Source organism: Chaetodon auriga, chromosome 14 (assembly GCF_051107435.1).
Source record: "Chaetodon auriga isolate fChaAug3 chromosome 14, fChaAug3.hap1, whole genome shotgun sequence".
Classification (NCBI taxonomy): domain Eukaryota; kingdom Metazoa; phylum Chordata; class Actinopteri; order Chaetodontiformes; family Chaetodontidae; genus Chaetodon; species Chaetodon auriga.
Window position 1 is genome coordinate 6,636,523 of NC_135087.1, and position 18,418 is coordinate 6,654,940.

The 18,418-nt window shown below is 42.2% G+C and overlaps 1 protein-coding gene across 2 annotated transcripts; it reads left to right on the plus strand.

Annotated features, from left to right (window-relative positions):
• The first annotated feature begins 3,895 nt into the window (after positions 1-3,895).
• hivep2b (HIVEP zinc finger 2b) lies at positions 3,896-18,070 on the plus strand. 2 transcript variants are annotated; one of them, XM_076748577.1, is made up of 7 exons: positions 3,896-4,079; positions 6,579-10,552; positions 10,967-11,124; positions 11,282-11,457; positions 12,337-12,435; positions 12,524-13,311; positions 15,417-18,070. In XM_076748577.1, the coding sequence occupies exons 2-7, from the start codon at positions 6,683-6,685 to the stop codon at positions 15,834-15,836; spliced, it is 5,511 nt and encodes a 1,836-aa protein (XP_076604692.1). In that variant the 5' UTR covers positions 3,896-4,079; positions 6,579-6,682; the 3' UTR covers positions 15,837-18,070. The 2 variants fall into 2 exon arrangements, with proteins under 2 accessions (XP_076604692.1, XP_076604693.1); XM_076748578.1 differs by having other exon boundaries at positions 3,949-4,079; positions 6,627-10,552.
• The last annotated feature ends 348 nt before the right edge of the window (positions 18,071-18,418 follow it).

The following is an 18,418-nucleotide window of genomic DNA, read 5'->3' on the forward strand; positions in this document are numbered from 1 at the left end:
GTCCCTGTTCTGCAAATGTTCCATGACGTGCCGATGGGGGGTTTGCAAGGGGTTCTCACGTCCGTGCATTTCCCTCCCCCCCACCTCAGCAGGCAATCCCCAGCCTGGGACCCGCACATGACAGCTGATCCCCTAAACAACAACAACAGAGAGATGTGAGGATGCAAAGTGACCAATTCATGACATGGTTTTAGAAAGTTACTCTGTCCCCATAAATGCTTTTCAGGACATATTAATTAAAGATTTAATTTTCATTAATGTTTTCTAATGTAGGGATGCAACTGTTGGTTGCAGTAGCCAAAATATTGGGTTTACTATTACAGCAGTCTGAAGAAGAAACCTACAAAACATTCACATTTGACAAGCTAGAATGAGTTAATTTTGCCATTTTTGCTTCAATATTACTTAAATGATAAACTGACTGTCAAAACAGCCTCTGATTAATTTTCTCTCAGTTGACAAAGCATGTTTCTGCCCAGTCCTTTCAGCTCTGTGTGATGTAATCCACACTGTAGGAGTTGAACACAGCGCATTGCATTGGACATCAGTTTCTCATCTCATTTTGCATTTGTCGTATTGTGATACATGCAAATGGGAAAAGATATTGCCAAATGGCCCTGAGCTAAACAAAGGCAGCGTTTCATTTGATAGATCCAGAAAATATTTGTCTTTATTTATGATTCAGTGCTAATTGACACTCTCAGTCGATCTATCTGAATATCTTTAAGTATAACCTGTAACACTGTTTGATCACATATTGACGCACCGTGTGGCTGAAGCCCATTTTCTCCACTCAGTTCTGCAGTCTTGGTGCTGTAGTCTTTGGTGGTAATTATATATGTAGACAGGAACTGGGAAACTGCCACAGACGTTGGCATGGTTGCCATGGAAACACACAATCATGTCAGATTATTTTCAGGTGCTGCTGTGATAATGGCATAAGTCCGCCTGGTTTGAGAGGCTGACTTAAAGAGACGGATAAATGAAGCAATGGTTTCATTGATCAAAAAGTGAAACAGGGGAAGTTTTTCGAATGATGAGAGGTGATGACTTGCGGGGTGGGGGGTGTTGGGGGGGAGGAAGGGGGGGTTAGGTTTTATACAGTGTTTATTTGTATCAGCTGTTTGTTCAACACGCAGTATTCAGTGTCCTCTGTAAGTGATATCTCAGTCAGCTATATGACAGCCACTACAGCCAGCAGGGAGGAAAACCTCATTCCTTCCATTCATAAACATTCCCTCCGTGTGTGTGTGTGTGTGTGTGTCGTCCCCGCTGTCATCTGTTTTAGTACTAATATCATTAAAGGCCTGCTAGTAGTCGGATGCATGTGTGGCATTCAATCACATGTAAATTTGTGGCAGATTTGAGCCGGTCAGCAGAGCCGCAGTGTAGCTTTAGATAGTGGAAAAGCCAAGCAGTGTGGAACATCCTGGGGGACAGACCATTATATTTATAGAGATGGGCGACTTGACCTTCACTGCACATTGAGTATCAGCCATTTTAGTGCCGCTCCTCTGGATACTGAATACAGCATAATGGATCTCAGCTGCAGTGCAGTTAGTTAGCTTCAACTTCATCTTCAGCTTGTTAGAGGCAATATCTAATAATAGCTCTCTGCAATTCCATACTGTGGAGGGACTTTGTCAATACACGCTCTCTGCATTCACTGCTTCTTTGACACAGCGAGTTGAAGTTTTCTAAACTAAATCCACTGTGAAATTACAGTTGTGCTGCGCCGGAAATAAAGACTTTGCCATTTGGGTTGGATTTTGAGCTCAGAGGTGAAGTTCAACTGTAAGTCGTTACATAAGTTTAAAGCCTTTGTTCTGCGGCGTAAGCTTTATGTTAAGAGTAAGATATGCCTTAGCCCAAAGCCAAGGACTCCTATTCATAGAGGCGCCCAGTTGTTCTCACCCAATGGCACAGAGTGAAACTGAAGAGGATGGTCAAAGCGGGTGAAGTATTTATAGTTGTGTAAATTATATTGTGCTAAAAGGCCAAAGTTTCACATAAATGTCTGAAGCGGAGTGATGATAAATCTGTTCCAATCAGGGAAAATACCCAGTTTGTTGTATTGAGGGGCAAAAAATTACAAGCAGCAGAAACAAATTTTGGCAGGTAAGACAGTTTACCAACCGTTCTGGCATGTATCCAACCATCACTTCAAATTAAAATTCAAGCCTAATTCAGTGAGTGTCATGTGCTCCACCTGTGGCTGGTCCAGGTGGTGCTCACACATGCTGAAACGTTGTAAAGTACAAAGTGATACACAGTGCTAATGATAAATACTCAAAATTACAAGCACCTCAAACTGCAGAAGCACTCACTAAAATAGCCACTGTGCCATAAATGATTATTATTGGATTATTACTGCTGATGCTTTAAAGCATTGAGAGAAGAAGTACGTTCTTCTTACAAATGAAATTTTGAATTCATAAGCAATAAAACACATTTATGCTCCTGATACCACCTTAGTTAGGTTGGCATGATCGTGGTGACTTATGGTGGCAAATTATAGGTAATGTTAAGAAAGGTTAGATAAATATTGTTGTATAACTACATTACCGAGTCAGATTGCTGATTTTGAATGAATTACTCTTTTCTACTCATCTACTTATGCTACGGTTTATCATTTACCATTATCCTGTAATTGTAGCTTCTGGCCATGGTGACCGGTGTTGGGCAAATGTCACAGTCTTCCTTTAAAGTTGTAGATGGCTGAAGTGGAGTTTATTTGATCTGGTTTGTAGTGGTGAGTAGTTTTAGTTTGTGTATCAGTGTATCATATTTTATATTATTTATATTACAGGGTTTGTGCTGTAAATGCAAGAGTAAAAGACAGGAATCACACAAGTCGATGTGAGAAATTCTAACAGAACACCAAATAAATAACTTGATGAGTCCACTGAAATGTGACAGGCTAAAAGGTAAAAAGAAACCAGGTGAAACTGAGATTATACAAACATCTGTTATCTTTTTCCTACCATAATGATTTAAATGGGCGATTAGTCTCAATTTCATTTTTAATACAACTGCATTTACTTGAGGAGAGTTTAACAATACAGTCTGTGGATTTGGGCATCATTAGAGTGTTTAATTTTTGGTAAAATCATGTAACGGGAGAGTATGTATCGAGAAGATTTTCAGCAGTTAATGTAGAGGCTGTAATAGCACCATGTCACACTGAACTCATACATCTGATTCACAGGATGAGGTTTGCAGCTGCACATAATCTGCAGTATTGTCCTAGTTTTTCCCGTGTTAATGACACCCTCATCACGACTCTCTCCATTCACAAAGCAAATCCTGTCGTGATGGGAAGAACTGGCTCTGAACAGGCTGTGGGTGTCTCAGAATTTGGAGAACATGTCTAATTTTTGCAGCATCCTCACAGCCAGTCACATGCTGTCTTTTCATTGAGTTCCTCTCCTATACAAACTGAATAGGATCACGCTGTAGGAAATGTATATTCAGAGCTGCTGCTGCTGCACCATGTGATTAGTGTCATTCAAAGCGCTTCTCACTTTTGCATTTCTCCTCTCCTCTGCTTATATTCACATGCTCTGTCCAACTGATTTATATAGATCGTAAGAGCTTGTCAATGTGTGTACCTGAATGAATTCCAGATCACAAGATTTCAGGGTAACATAAATGAATCTCATGATGAATGAACTCTGGCTATATAGACAGGTGATGTTCAGCTCTTTGCATCATGATATCTGACTCCCCACTTTGTGTGTAGTGTGAGGCAGCTGCTGCTGTGCTTTGAAACACAGCGAGAGAGGAAAAGCGTCCTTAAACGTGGGCTGTTGTGTAATCCCTCCCAGGGCCCCTTTGCTATTTTTGTGCCTGGGTCCACACGTCACGGTTGGGTATTTTCTCTGGTGACTAGCTCGCATCAATAGATCTTCTAATGTACACCCAGTCAGCCAGCAGCTTCATGACTGATGGGACTTTACCTTGCTAATTTATTTCATTATTGTTGCCCAGACATGAGGAGAATGGGGAAACGGACTCTGCAGCATGAGGAATGTCACATGTGACTGTCGATATGGGACAGGGGACTATTCAAATGTCAGGTTTGTATGAGGATTATATTTGATATCTGAATGTCAGCTGCTGTATGAGCCGAGGCTTTCTTCCCATCAGACCGTGTGCTTTATGTCATTCTGATCACAGTGAGAGCTGTCGATTGATTCTGCATGCTATGTGCTATGTTGCTGTCTGAGTACCACAGAGGGTTTTACCATCCAGCTTCTCTGAAGCCAGTCATCTCCTTATGATATTTATGGATTTGTTGTCAGCGTGAGGCTTCATGCCTGTTCCCTTTAATGGCCAACTTAGCCTCTAATGATGTAATGCAGTGGCATAACGATGCTCTCTATAGCCAGCATTTGTTTGCTCATTGTCCTCTCTCGTGTGTGGAAAACAGTAAGGGATGTGTCCCGTGAAGGTCTGCTGTTCAAATACATTTCTCCATAAAGTAAATTCTCCATCCATGCGGACATACTGTACCATAATCAGCCCACAATTGTCCTGAAACACACCTACTGCCACCCACCTGCCTCCTGTTGTTGCGCGTCATTGCTGCTGTGTCATATATTTTCGTAAAGGTTAGTGCTTGTTGCCGGGAGCGAGAGAAATTTGCAGTGAAAGGTCTGCTGGTTCAGTCTTTATACAGAAAAGTCTGTTGAGATACTTGTCAATGAGACTCTGAATATGTCGGCTCTGTTCCCTCTCTGTCGTGCTTAGTTCAAAGGTATGCATTGTTTCTGAGGGTCTTATCTCGGTGTCACTCTGCACCCATATTCCCCTTCCCTCCTCTCGTAGCTCACAGAGGATGGAAACTAAGCAATGAGGTCAGATCGACCTTGAAAGGGAGCTCCCTACCAGGCCTCTGAATTTTGTTACCCCTTGGCACCCCACTTAGTTTACCTCAGTAAACCTCCCCGTTCAAACATGGATCATTCCAATCTGAGACAGCCCTCGCCATCCTTCATATGCCTTCATTATTTTTTCTCTATCCTGTCCTGGAAGAAGCCCTCAAATCTGTCTGAAAGCAGAGCTACTGAACCGTAAACAGCCAAAAGAGGCAATGGGCATTTTCAGTGAAAACACAAATTGGAGATTATCATCCTTACAGCTGCTTTCAAGCATCTCGAGAGTCACCTTGGCTTTGTATCCTCTGGTTTATGCCTGAGGAGTGTGTGGTGTGCTAACAAAGAAAGAGAGGGAGCGAGAGAAAGAGAGTGAGAGTCGGAGGATGTCCTAATTAAGGGGAACTCAGAGGGTTTGAACCAGATAATCTTACATAACCTCGTTAGGGAGGACACAGCATTTGATACTGAGAAGATGGAAATGACGTGCCCTCAGAGACCCATCCCCATGGTATGAGACGAAAGTGTAGTGACAAAAGCAATTCACTTTAACCACGGGGATGAGTGTGAATCCGGCATGTTTATGTGCAGGACAGTACGCGGTCCTGTGCAGCTCACTGTGGAGACGAAGACACTAGTAACACAGCGAGGTTAAAGTGTTTGAATCCCACGAGAGACAAGGAACCTGGAGATGCCACGATATGATCCTGGCTTTCAATTAAAGAGTTCAGCAGAGTATGTTGTTGTCTGGTATTCTATTAAGATATTGCACCAAAAGAGGTGCAGGTAGACTCATCACACTTCATCACCCATGATCTGACACCTGTGCGTGCCGGCAACACACATACCATACTTCAAAAAAAAAAAAAAAAAAAAAAAAAAGGTCTATTTCTAGCATTATGTCCCACATCTTCTGCAGTTTTCAAGGATTTTATTTTGGTCATTTTCGTTTAGTTGGGCATGCAATCTCCACTGAAGTTGACTTTTTTTCTTCTTTTTTTTGGGAAATAATGGGCTTGAAGGTTTACAAAAACTGAACAAGTGAGATTAATATTTAAATGTTAAATCTGGGAAACAGAATGCAGAAGTACCTGGGTGGTGTATTCTGGATATTTCTCAGATAAGCTTACAATGCCTGCTGTTTATCATAATGTACCAACAGAAGCTGTCCTCTCCATGGTTCCCCGCTGATGTCTGACCATTCATTAACTCATATACAGATATTTACATTTAAAATAATGAATGCAATAGTAAACACACACAGAGAAAATAAACATCTCAACAACCATTCATGGTACACTTACTACAGTAAACACATGTGCCTTAAATACCTCCACACATCTAAACACGTACACAGGGCTTCAGCAACTTTGGGGCATCCTGCCAGGTTGACATGAGCTACCTTTGGTTTCTTAAGAGGCTGGTAAAGAGATCTTTTTCCATTCCTGCTGTGAAGGAGCTCATTATGCATTTTACACTCCAATTTTATTAGGAGGACTTTTGGGAAACAGTGTTAAATAGCTCCCACTCTCGAGGAGGGATTTTAACTATGGAATTGATTGCTGAGGGTTAACTTTCTTCGATTCTTTTTTGTCTTGATAACCCCTTTGTGCATCTCTACATTGTCCTAGTTTAGATTATTGTTTTTCATACATCCATATTTGAGTTCTCTAACTTTCAATTCTGTCTGATTTCTTTCAGATGACCCTTCCCTGCAATCAATTCACATGTATGTTAATATCACTACAGTTACATAACAGATAGTGTCCTTGAAAATCGATCCCAAAGAAAGTGACATTGGATTCATGGAGTCACTTGAAACTACAGCAGGGGTGAAAAGCTCCACCGAGGGTCAGGACAGAAATGTTGCCCAGAAAAAAAACACCTCAGAGGCAGCACACACTAACAGGAGTCCATCAGTCGAACTGGATGCAAAGGGATGGCACCAACAACTGCAAGAGGGTCAGAGCAGAGACATAAGTGGTTTCAAAGAAATGTCTGACTCAGGGAAATCACTGCAATTAGAAGATCAGCACACCCAAATCCAGTCCACAAGCCATCAAGACTATGACATGTCTTCATATCCACTACGGTCCACAAAAGCATTTCCCATTGGCAGGCAGAAAGCCATAGTTTCTGCACAGTCTCCAGGACCTGCATCTCACAGGAAGTCCACCAGTTCACCTGAAGGCCAACAACAGTGCTCGCATTCAGGCATGGATCAGCTGTCAGAGACCGTGTGTAAGGTGGAACAGAAACCACAAAAGCCTGGGAAGTATGTTTGTGATTACTGTGGAAGGGCGTGTGCCAAACCCAGTGTGCTTAAGAAACATATTCGCTCACACACCGGGGAACGGCCCTATCCGTGTGTCCCCTGTGGATTCTCCTTCAAAACCAAGAGTAATTTATACAAACACAGAAAGTCCCATGCTCACTCTGTCAAAGCTGGAACAGTGCCACTCTCAGAACTTGGTTCTTACAATGCCAATACAGACCAGGGGTCTTTTGAAGGGGAAGGAGAGTTATTCTCCGATGCTGAGCAAAGTACGGACACGGACGAGGACACTCTTAACGACCCGTTGCTGCTGCTGGACTCTCCAGTGGAAGGATCAGATAACACTGCTGTAAAAGTACTAAATCTCATTGCTCAGAAAAAGGGAGCCACGTCGATGTCAGCTCAGGATGGTTCATCCCAGCCCCAAGAAATCAATGCACCTCCTGTCGCTGCCGAGGCTAGCCGTGCAATTCAATCTTGCACGATCAAACAGAGGCTTGCACTTCGACTGTCTGAAAAAAGAAGCAGCGACTCTGACCACAATCTGTCCCTCCCAAGTCAGTCTAGCAAGGGCAGCACGGACTCTGGCTACTTCTCGCGATCCGAGAGCACCGAGCACCAGACTGGTCCTCCAAACACTAATGCAAAGTCCTATCAAGAAATTATGTTTGGAAAGTGTTACAGACCAAGTCCTAAACAGACAACGGCTTATGTGGCTTGTAGCACAGACTCAAGTGAATATACTGGGAAACGCTCGGAGAGAGGTGTTTCCCGTGTTTTTACCCAAGAAAAAGATACCGTTGAGTCAATCAAAATAAACACAAAGTCATTCACGAGGGACGAGGTAAAAGAACCCCTGTTGGATGCTGGCTCTGATGTGGGGCCTCTGATCAGAAGCAACTCAATGCCAACATCCTCAGCAGTATGTCTGACGATGCCTCAAGCCCTCCGAGGCAGCCACTCGTTTGATGAGAGAACAAGCACTGGGGGCATGAGGAGGCTCAGGCGCCAAGCTGCTTTCGAACTCTCCGCACATGATGGCCACGCAGACACTGACAGTCATGGAAAGATGAGTGAGAGTGGCATTTCACCCTCAGGACTGGAAATGGAAAATTACCCCCCTATGGCATCTAATATGAGCCATCAGAGACATGCAATGGAATTGGCAACACGGAAGCGTCGGAAAGAGAAGAGGGAAGAGGAAGATTTGCCAGGTCAATATGAGAGCCATCATGAACAGTGTGAAGAAATGTTTGATTCCAGCAAGGACTATGATTCAAAACAAGCTGCAGCGGGCATTATGGCATTAGGAAAAGGACATTCTTCAAGTATGCTAACACAGATGGACAGGTGTGACATGGACATATCAGTGAGCCTTGAAATGTCTGGTCGAAAAACTTTAGGGAATGTAATTTCTGTTATCCAGCACACAAACTCGATAAACAGGCCTCACTCTGAACAGGAATCATACAAGTATCATGGGCAGAGACAGGAAAGTATTTCTTCATTTCAGGCTATGGAGGCAAGTGAATCATATGAGATGGAAAGAATTGATAGTAGGCTCAGGCAATCTTTTCAAATGGGCCCGAAACTTGTGCGGCAACCCAACATACAAGTCCCAGAAATTAGGGTCACAGTAGAACCTGATAGTCCAGAAAAAGCTTCAGAGGTGCAGGTGAAGGAGCCAGAGAAGCACGTGGAGGAGTTTCAGTGGCCTCAGAGGAGTGAAACTTTAGCACAATTCCCTCCAGAAAAGCTCCCTCCAAAGAAGAAAAGGCTACGCTTAGCTGATATTGAGCACTCATCTGGTGAATCTAGTTTCGAGTCTGCCTGCACCAGTCTCTCCCGCAGCCCGAGCCAAGACAGCAACTTATCGTATAGCTCCACCTTCTCTTTTGACAGGGAGGAGAGCTTGAAGTCGGTCTCTCCAGCCAGACAGGATGAATTTGGCAAACCACTAGAGCTCTTAGCTGTGCCAGGGAGTGGGCACTCCTTCTCTGTGCTCAACCAGCGTCAACAACATGAAATGAGACGCTCCTCCTCAGAGCAGGCACCGTGTAACTTGCGCAAGGAGTTCCCGGAGGTACGCAGCATATCATTTGACTATGGCAGTCTTTCTCCAACATCCAAAGTTAGACACGTGGACATCAGTGCTGGCCACTCGGCTGTGAGGGAGAGAAGGAGGGGCAACTTGGTGCGACAGGAGTCATTGAATATGGACACTGAGGTAACACAAGTCCCATCACAAGTGTTTCCGCAGTATCTCAGCAGCACCTCCCCTCCATTCACAGCAGTTGCTGTTCTGCCGCACACACTGCCAATATTTTCCACTGGGAATACATTTCCCCAGCTGTCACATCCAAGCCTGTTAGTTCCTGTAAGAATACAGACTCATGTGCCATCCTATGGCAGTATCACATACACTTCAGTATCACAGATTTTTGACAATCAGTATGAAAGTGTTAGCTCCACTACATCCACCTCTCAGAATCAAACTTCAAGTTTGTCTGGAAATCTTGATTCTCATAATGTATTAGCTTATACCAGACCACCTTCAACACACACTTTAAGTGTTGAAGCCCTTGATTTGTCATCAGCTAAGCTCAAGACAGGCATCCCTCTCTCTCTGACCTCCAGAACTATCTCAACCACTAATGCCTCCAGTGGTGGTGCAAACAAACGGATGCTATCCCCTGCCAGCAGCCTGGACCTTTTCATGGAGGTCAAACAGCAAAAACGTGTGAAAGAAGAACGAATGTTTGGGCAGATTGTAGAGGAGTTGAGCGCTGTGGAGTTGGGCAAATGTAATTTGAGTGAAGAGAGGGGACACAGGTCAGAGCTGCAGGGTGCATCTACACCTCATGCTCAGGATGACTCACGTGGGAGTAAATTTATCACACTTCAGCAAAAAGTGACTGAGGCCACTGAGCACGGATTTGAGTCAGCTATGGAAAGTAGCTCCCTGGAAGTCAACTCACCTCCCTACTCCATGATATCAGTCAGTGAAGTGAAAGAAGCTGGCATGGAGAAACGAGTGCAGATGGATATGGTGGCACAGCTGGTTACCAGTCAAGACATCCTGATCTCAGACACTGAGCATTCAAAACTGTTATCTCAGTTTCCAAGTCTTCGCACGACGACAGGTGTGAGCTGGTGTTATCTCAACTACACCAAGCCGAGCTGCTCTCACAGCAACACCCCTTTCTCCTCCATGTACGCCACCTGGTGTGTGAGTTCCCACAACCCGAACCCTCTTGAACTGAGTACCAGTGCTGCTCTGGCTCTACTGCGGTCCAAACAGAGGGGCGACAAAGTTATATACACCGTGGCCGCCATGTGTCAGTCTGGCACAGGGAAACTGGTTTCGTCCCTCATCCTGTGGAGGCAAACCATGGAGCAGGTGAGAAAATGATGTAATCTCTGCATTGTTTCTCAAGCATATAAACATTAAAGAAACATTTGTTCTGGACCTTAAGAGTAAAGCCCTGTTTTTGACATGTTTAACTGGTCTTGCCAATATCACCATTACCTATAGAGGAACTGTAGTTAATAATACTTCTAAGTAAGTAATCAAACTGCACTGATAGTTTTCCACCTTAGTAGTCCAAAATAATTGAGATAACTGTTTGAAATGTAGGAACTCGAAATTACATTTTTAACCAGAATATATCTGCAAACTTCAGATCTTTTGGCATAAGCTTCAGCATAATTGAGGTTTGCAAAACATGCTGTGTAATGGCATGTGTAACATACAATATTGCAAGCATCATGTTACATTGTCGATGTTAACAAAATGTTTGTTCATGTAATTCAGCTGCAGAGGAAACCGGAGCCCAAAGAGGTGGACATCACCTACGGGAAGAAGGTGAAAGACATCAGCTGCAGAGCGAAAACTACCAAGGAGGAGTGGAAAGAGAGGGAGGCTTCCACAACCCAAACAGTGCCAACACGCATTAAGATCTTTGAGGGAGGGTCAGTCAAGATATTAGTTATCATAACACTTTCATTTCTGCTGACAGCAAGTACAGCTGCTATATTAGGATGTTAGTGCACACACGGTCTATGCTCTTTTTACCCGTTCAGGACTGTTTCATGTATTTCCATCTGAAATACTGTATCCATCTCTCAGGTACAAGTCCAATGAAGACTATGTGTACGTCAGAGGTCGAGGCCGAGGAAAATACATTTGCGAGGAGTGTGGTATTCGCTGTAAGAAGCCAAGCATGCTGAAAAAACACATCAGGACCCATACAGACGTGAGACCATACATCTGCAGGGTCTGCAACTTCGCTTTTAAGACTAAAGGTGAGCATTCTTTAGGTTTGTCGAATAGAATGAAAAAATACTGCTTTATAGCTGACACACAAGACTCAGTACTTTCCAGTTTCTATTCAGTATCCATGATTGTTTATTTTTTAATCTGTGTGCAAACAACATTTGCAGCAGCAGCAAACACTGTAGTTTTTGCTGCTATTTAGAGGTACTATGGTGCAAAATCAGCAGCTTTGTCTCCTCATTTTTTCTCTTTACGTTCTTTATTTCTCAGAGTCCTCTTGTACAACCTTGATTCCAAAAAGTTGGGACTCTATGTGAAACGTCAATAAAAACAGAATGCAATAATTTCTAAACGACCTGTGTTTACTGATAACTGTTTCACAGAATGTTCCCAAGCTCATGTAGTAACAATATAACAATGTGTTCACAAAGTGGTGAACCTCGCTCCATCTTTGCTTGTGTGTGTGCTTTGCTTTCATACCCAATCATGATACTATCACCTGTTACCGATGAACATGCTTGTTTACCTATGGAAACTGGTGTTTTTGGAGCATTCCACATCTTTCCCAGTCTTTTGTTGATCTTGTCTCAACTTGTTTGAAATGTGTTGCTGCATCAAATTAAGAATAAGTAGATATTTACAAAAATCATAGAAGATGATGAAGTAACACATTCAATATATTGTCTCTGTACTGTTTTCAATTGTGTATATGTCACGAACCATATTATGTTTTATGTATGTTTTACAGTGTCCCAACTTCTGTGGAATGGGTTGTAGTGTGAAAAATAAAAAAGGATGTGTGGGGAAATAAAAGCTTGGTGAAAATCTGTTATAACAAATCTGCTCCTTTAAGAAGACATGCAGGTGTTTTTTGCTGAAAAATGTTAACTTGTTTTATCCTTTTACAGGAAACTTGACTAAACATATGAAGTCAAAGGCACACATGAAGAAATGTCTAGAACTAGGAGTGTCAGTGACGATGGATGAGACGGAGATACAGGACCATGGTAAGATACAGACATGTATAACATTCTTGCATATGCATGCATTAAAGCAAAACAAATTCGCCTAAACTGATGTATTTGTCTTTTAAAGTGGATGATATCCAACAAGAGTCCAAGACAGAGGTGGTGGTCCCAACCAAACACCAGTTCTCAGACGCAGAGGACTCTGACGGTATGGATGAAGATGTTGACGAAATTGATGAAGATGATGATGAGGACGATGAATATGAGGGTGACTCCACTCCAAAATTGCGTTCAAGAAGCACGAGTCCTCAACCTTGTGGAATTACTTCTCTGTCAGTCACAGCCACTGCTGCTATCCATGGCTATTCCCTCACCTCTCTACCTGAGACCGATGTCCACCAACAGTCCTCTGGCAGACAGACGGGGTCAGACCACCGACCTGTCCTTGCAACAGACCACAGAGAGAAGTCGGTGGATGAAGACTCTCTGACTATGCTATCTCCAGACCAGGCAAGCTTCCTATTTGACCCGTATTCTTCCTGTCTGCTCTCTCCTGGTTGGGAGTCTCCCATCAGGGAACCCTCCCCTTCACGTCTGCGTTACCCATCCCCGAGGCGAGAACTCTCCCCGCGAGGTCGCTCCTCTCCCAGATGGGATACCTCCCCGCTAAGGCCTGGTTCGCCCAGCTTCACACCCATTCAGCGCCTCTCCCCAGTCTCAATTGAACGACCCATGTCTCCTGGAACAGAGATGGCTGGAAAGAGAGAATCCTCAGTCAGAGGTCGGCAGAGAGTTGTGCTGAGGGCGGTTTCACCACGCAGAGGCTCACATCAACACAAAGGCAGTGGTGATAAAACCAGACACCAGGCAAAGATGGAGATGGCTCAACAACAAGCAGCCTTTGAAATGGAAATGGTATGTATCATGTTATGTTCTGCGCACAGTTCCACTCTGCCAAATAGGGTTCTAGTACTGTTTGTCAATTAGCAAAGTATCTCAAAAACTTGATTTGGATGAAAGGAACAAGGGATTTGGTGTTTTGGTAGAGATTCTGAGTTGGTTGGTTTGGTACATTTTTACTATTGTCCTATAAACTGCTACACTTGGAAAAATGATCCCATTATTGACCACTGTCTATTCTGATGCACATGTGGATGCAGGTTAAAATATTCTAAACATTTTATTATTATATTTATAACGTCTGATAATACTACTAGAAAGTATTAACTGTGTAGCAGAAGTCCGATACAACTTATACTTCTGCCACACCGTTGCACTGGTTCTTTCATTACCATACTCACTGTAGTTATTCCGTCCCAGTCGGCTTTCTGCTTATCAACACTTACTAGAGGACCAAATGTGTTTTAATCAGTAGCTGTAGAGAGTCCCCAACAAAAGCACAATTTAACTCGGTTTTAATATGAAGGCATATAGTTATGATCCATTCATTAAGAGCTGCATCTTCAGTAGGAACAATGGGCTTGGAGCTGAGTTCTAAAGACAGGGTTGGGAAGTTGTGAAGTAAGACACAGACTAACACAGAGTTGATTTTAGTCTTGGAATGGATTGTGCAGCCATGGCGGGGATATGTGTTCTCAAAGTGGTGTCCAGGCAAGTGCCAATTGGCGATCATTGGCAACTGGTTTTTCCTAAGCCAATATTAAGGCAGTTTTTACTTATTATCAGAGCTAAGATGTAAAAATAATCTCTAGAATCTGTGCCCTATGGTGCATTTAGGAGTCATGTCCACCAAAGCATTTTTCCTGAGACTAGCATATTTTTTAAATTGTTCATAATAGGAGCACCGCGTATTTGCAGAAAAGCTACAATTGCAATATGATGAGGCGCTGAGCACTGGGTGTGTGTTTTGCTGGTCTCTGAGGGTTGAAAAATGCTCAACTGTAGGTCAAATGCTGCATCACCACTGTCACTTTTTGTCCATCCAATCACTGTGAAGAGAAGGGACAATTAGAGCAACACTTTTAACTCATATGAAAGTACTCCTTGAAACAGGCTCCATCCAAATGCAGCTACTGAACCAAATGACGGTATTCACTGAGACGCTTCCTTGCCCACAAAATCTTATGAACCCACATAGTCCAGCCAAGCTGTCCTCTCTCCCTGTATGCTTCAGCCTTCATCCAGAGCAGGATCAGAGCAAGTCCTCTACCTTGTGCCAACATGTTTACATTCAATATTTGCTGACAACTAAAACTACGTGTGAAATTAGGTACTTGCAACACATAAATTAACAATTACTTCCGTGCAGATTCCGTATCATAGCAACCAAAATGTGACACCTAAAAAATCGTCCCATCTGGACGTTTTTAGAAGAGTGGCTGGTGTTTTCAGCTGGGAAAAACACTTTGGTGGACACAGAGAGATGTTTCTGGTGGAGCAGCATGTCTGCCCTCTGAGCCCCAGCAGAGAGTGGGAAGTGAATTTTAAATCCTTAATTACATACCGGTTTGCCATCTCTTTTCCATGTGCTTGCTCACCAAAACTTTGCTGTGCACTCTTTAAGAGAAGTTAACGTTATGGATATGGGTTGTGATATTAAAGGGTTAGGGTTAACCCTTATATTAATAATGTTAAATGAAACATGATGCTGTGACATTTGTTGTGTTGCAAGTAAATTTTATGACTTTTGTTGAACATCACTCGACAGCATTACACAGTAGACTAACTTAACCATACTGTCTCCACTTGGACACACGGCCCACATTAATGATAATTAAGTTTAATAATTAATGGATAATATAAGATGTTACATTTTTCTTTGACATTCACTTAGAATAAGTTGTCCATGCAGACATTTCATGCAATCTGCAATCTACCAAATTGACAAAATATGAAAAAAGAAACCATTACTCAACCCTTGTGCTGCTGAAAGCTTCTTACTTGATAATGCTGTATTTCTCACATTTGTGCATTTTTGCTAACTGTACTACATTCTCACATGAGAAATTATCTTGGCAATGTCAAAAAGTGCTCCAAACACTGCCAACATGTCGTTTCAGGATCAAAGGAGCAGCTTGGCTACCAGTCTGCCTGGTGCTGCCAGTTCTCATCACCAGAACATCCTCAGCCACCTCCCTCTTCACTCCCAGCAGCAGGCCCACAGTTTGCTCCCTGTTGTCCCAGTTGGTGGGCTCCAGATGTTACACTCCCCACCTTCCTCCACCACTGATGTCACCCCCTCCTCGGTGCCAAGCCCTCAGAGCAGCGAGGGCCAGCGTTGCAGCAGCAGGGAGGGATCTGTCCACGGGCTCGAGACTGGAGGAGAGGACATCAGAGGCCAGAACCAGCTGTCCTCCCATCAGGCCGCTCAGGAGAAAAGCCTCAACCCCGGCGTCAGGGACAGCAGACAGGAGGAGAATGTCCAGACCTGCTTGAAAGCCATTGCCTCGTTGAAGATTACCACAGAGGACCCTCATTGAAAGCCCCTTTTTCTGTCTCCTTGATTTGATGTAGGAAACAATGCCCCTGCTACACCTGCAACCTTGTCGTCCCTAGCCCTTTAGGCACATAACCTCATCTTTATCTCATTAGAGGCAATATAATAACACTTCCTCTGATCTTGCACATACTCCAGACAGCTCCTTCTAAATCTGAGTGGCGATCAAACCTTCACAGTGAAGAAGAAACCCACCCTGTCTGATGTGCTCTTCTCTTCAGAGACTCTTTGAAGTGATTGGATGAGCAGCAGGATGTCTTGCAAGGTGGAGAATCATTATTGGGTGCAGGTGCAATATGGAAAGATATTATGCTAATATGCCTTTGTCTGACATGGTAGTTTGCGTACAATTGCACATAAATTATATTTATGGATTCTGTACAAATGTCCTTAACATATACTCCTTCTTAGATGCATACAAACAGTGTATTTTACTGTATGTGTACTTTGAAAATAGACTGTTGTTTAATGTAATCATATCAAGGTGTGATGCAGTAGTGCAGTAAATAAAGACTATTTATAAGGGGAAAAGTATGTGTATTATAAAACAGTCTGACCAAATTTTAAGTAGACGCTTCTTGTGCAGTTTGGTGCTTCTAATCAAGCAGCAAGGGTCTGTGCCTTTATTTTGCTTTTCATCATTTTGTTATCAGAAGGTTGTTGTTGTTGAATAAGGAAAAACGTCGAGGTACTCTTTATTCAGACGTGTCAGCGCTGTCAGAGAGTTTGCTCAAAGAAAAGCTTTTCCTTTTTGTTCTGTTAGTTCTGCTGGCCGACGGATGCAGCTTGATTTATGTGAAACAATCTTAAAAAATGTTTCTTATGTTGCGTTTTTCTTAATGTTGTGGTTTTTATCTTGGTAAAAATGCATGGGATTTGCTATTGCACAAAAATAGAGGAAGTTAATATGTAATTATGAATACTGTAAGATGTATTTATATATTAGAACGTGAGCACTTATTGATACTGGTAAATATTTGACTACTATTTATATGGTATATATGTACTTATGCAGCAGTGATGCAGTTATGCAGTGAGCCACGCTGGCATTGCTTTTGATCTCATGTCCTTGCTTTGATTAAACAGCTTTTTTTCCTCTCTTATACAGATGACCATAAGCATTTTATGAGTTTTGACGATGCACTTTCATCCTTTCATCTTTAATGTTTAACTGACTTGGTCAGTGAAAATGGGGGAGTAAAACATGTTATGTTCTCTTGTGGTTTTGAAACATTCCAGTCGTTTTTTCACATTTTCTCATTTTGTGAAACATGTTGCACACAAATCCAAGGGGCTATGATGATCAGTCAATGGTGTGTTTTCTTGCATTTCAAGTGTAACTGGATAAACCAATATCACTTACTGTAAGTAATACTAAAGTAATGATTTTAACAGCGTGAGTTGGTCGACCATTACTGCTCAAAATGTAAGTAATTGTTCACCAAATGCATTACTTCTTCTTTGTATATATACGTGTATTTTTATGATTTAAACTATTTTTGCAGTGTTGAATTCTGAAAACTTTTTATGCAGATTGTTTATATCTCTTTAAGAGGTAAAATGTCTGCAGTCGATATAACAGCAGTTTAATGAGGGCGAAAATAGCACAGTGTTGATTGCTAACACCGTGTCTCATCTTAAAAAAAGAAAAAAGAAAAAAAAAGTGTACTCACATCTTCAAGTGGTTATGTTACCTGTTTGAGAACAGATTTCAAAATCAGAAAACACTTTGTTCACTCATGTTTACATAAAGAAATTTTAAAGGTGCACTGCTTTAATTTTGTGTTTCCCTTTCTGAAGATGTTATGTAGCTTTGATTTCATGGTTATGTACTTTTATTTGTCATGATATCGGTGCAGAATGCTCATAAAATGTGAAGGGAAAGTGAAGCCCTCTATTTGCTTTTGCATACAGTATGTAATCAGATTGTGTTTGTGTTTTGTTTTTATTGTGTATTCATATTTACTGAACTGCATTGTGCCTCTCATGTCTATGAAATTCCCTGTAAAACACACAGAGGACAAATCATTTTACCTCTCAGCTAAAATTTTTTGAGGACAAAAACCTCAGTAGCCAATCCGTTGTTTAGCTATTTGCATCGAAACTGGTTAGTCAGGACGGAGTGCCTCTTTTATGCTATGGGGACTTTATTGTTTGGTGCTCTACTTTTTCAGATTAAATTCAAAATTGTTTTAAAAGAACATACTTCTAACCCAAGGATGTGTGTTGGAGCTTATTTCATGTTTTTAACTTCATTATTCAAAATGGCATCCATACATTTCCACCTGCATAATTCACAGTTCAAATTAGACCACACAAGGAAGGGTTTTCAGATGAGATCATTCACATCTTATCTCGAGGGGGAGTGTGGAAAAAAAAAAACTCTGAAGTGAAAAATTGGAGAGACTCCTACCAGTGACATCCTCTGGTGAAAAATTATTATTGCAGTCATAACACGGAACAAGAAAAATAAATTAATGGTTCCAAAAATAGTTCTCACCTTGTGGATAACATATTCAACCATGTTCAGGTTGTATCAAATTCAGAAAAACTCCCCTGAGTATC

What these genes read in the sequence shown, in the direction of transcription:
- hivep2b (XM_076748577.1), top strand. Translation starts at nt 6,683, where the DNA reads ATGGAGTCACTTGAAACTACAGCAGGGGTGAAAAGCTCCACCGAGGGT. An exon ending in ATTAAGATCTTTGAGGGAGG is followed by an intron (nt 11,125 to 11,281) that starts GTCAGTCAAGAT and finishes TCCATCTCTCAG; the next exon opens with GTACAAGTCCAATGAAGACT. An exon ending in GACGGAGATACAGGACCATG is followed by an intron (nt 12,436 to 12,523) that starts GTAAGATACAGA and finishes TGTCTTTTAAAG; the next exon opens with TGGATGATATCCAACAAGAG.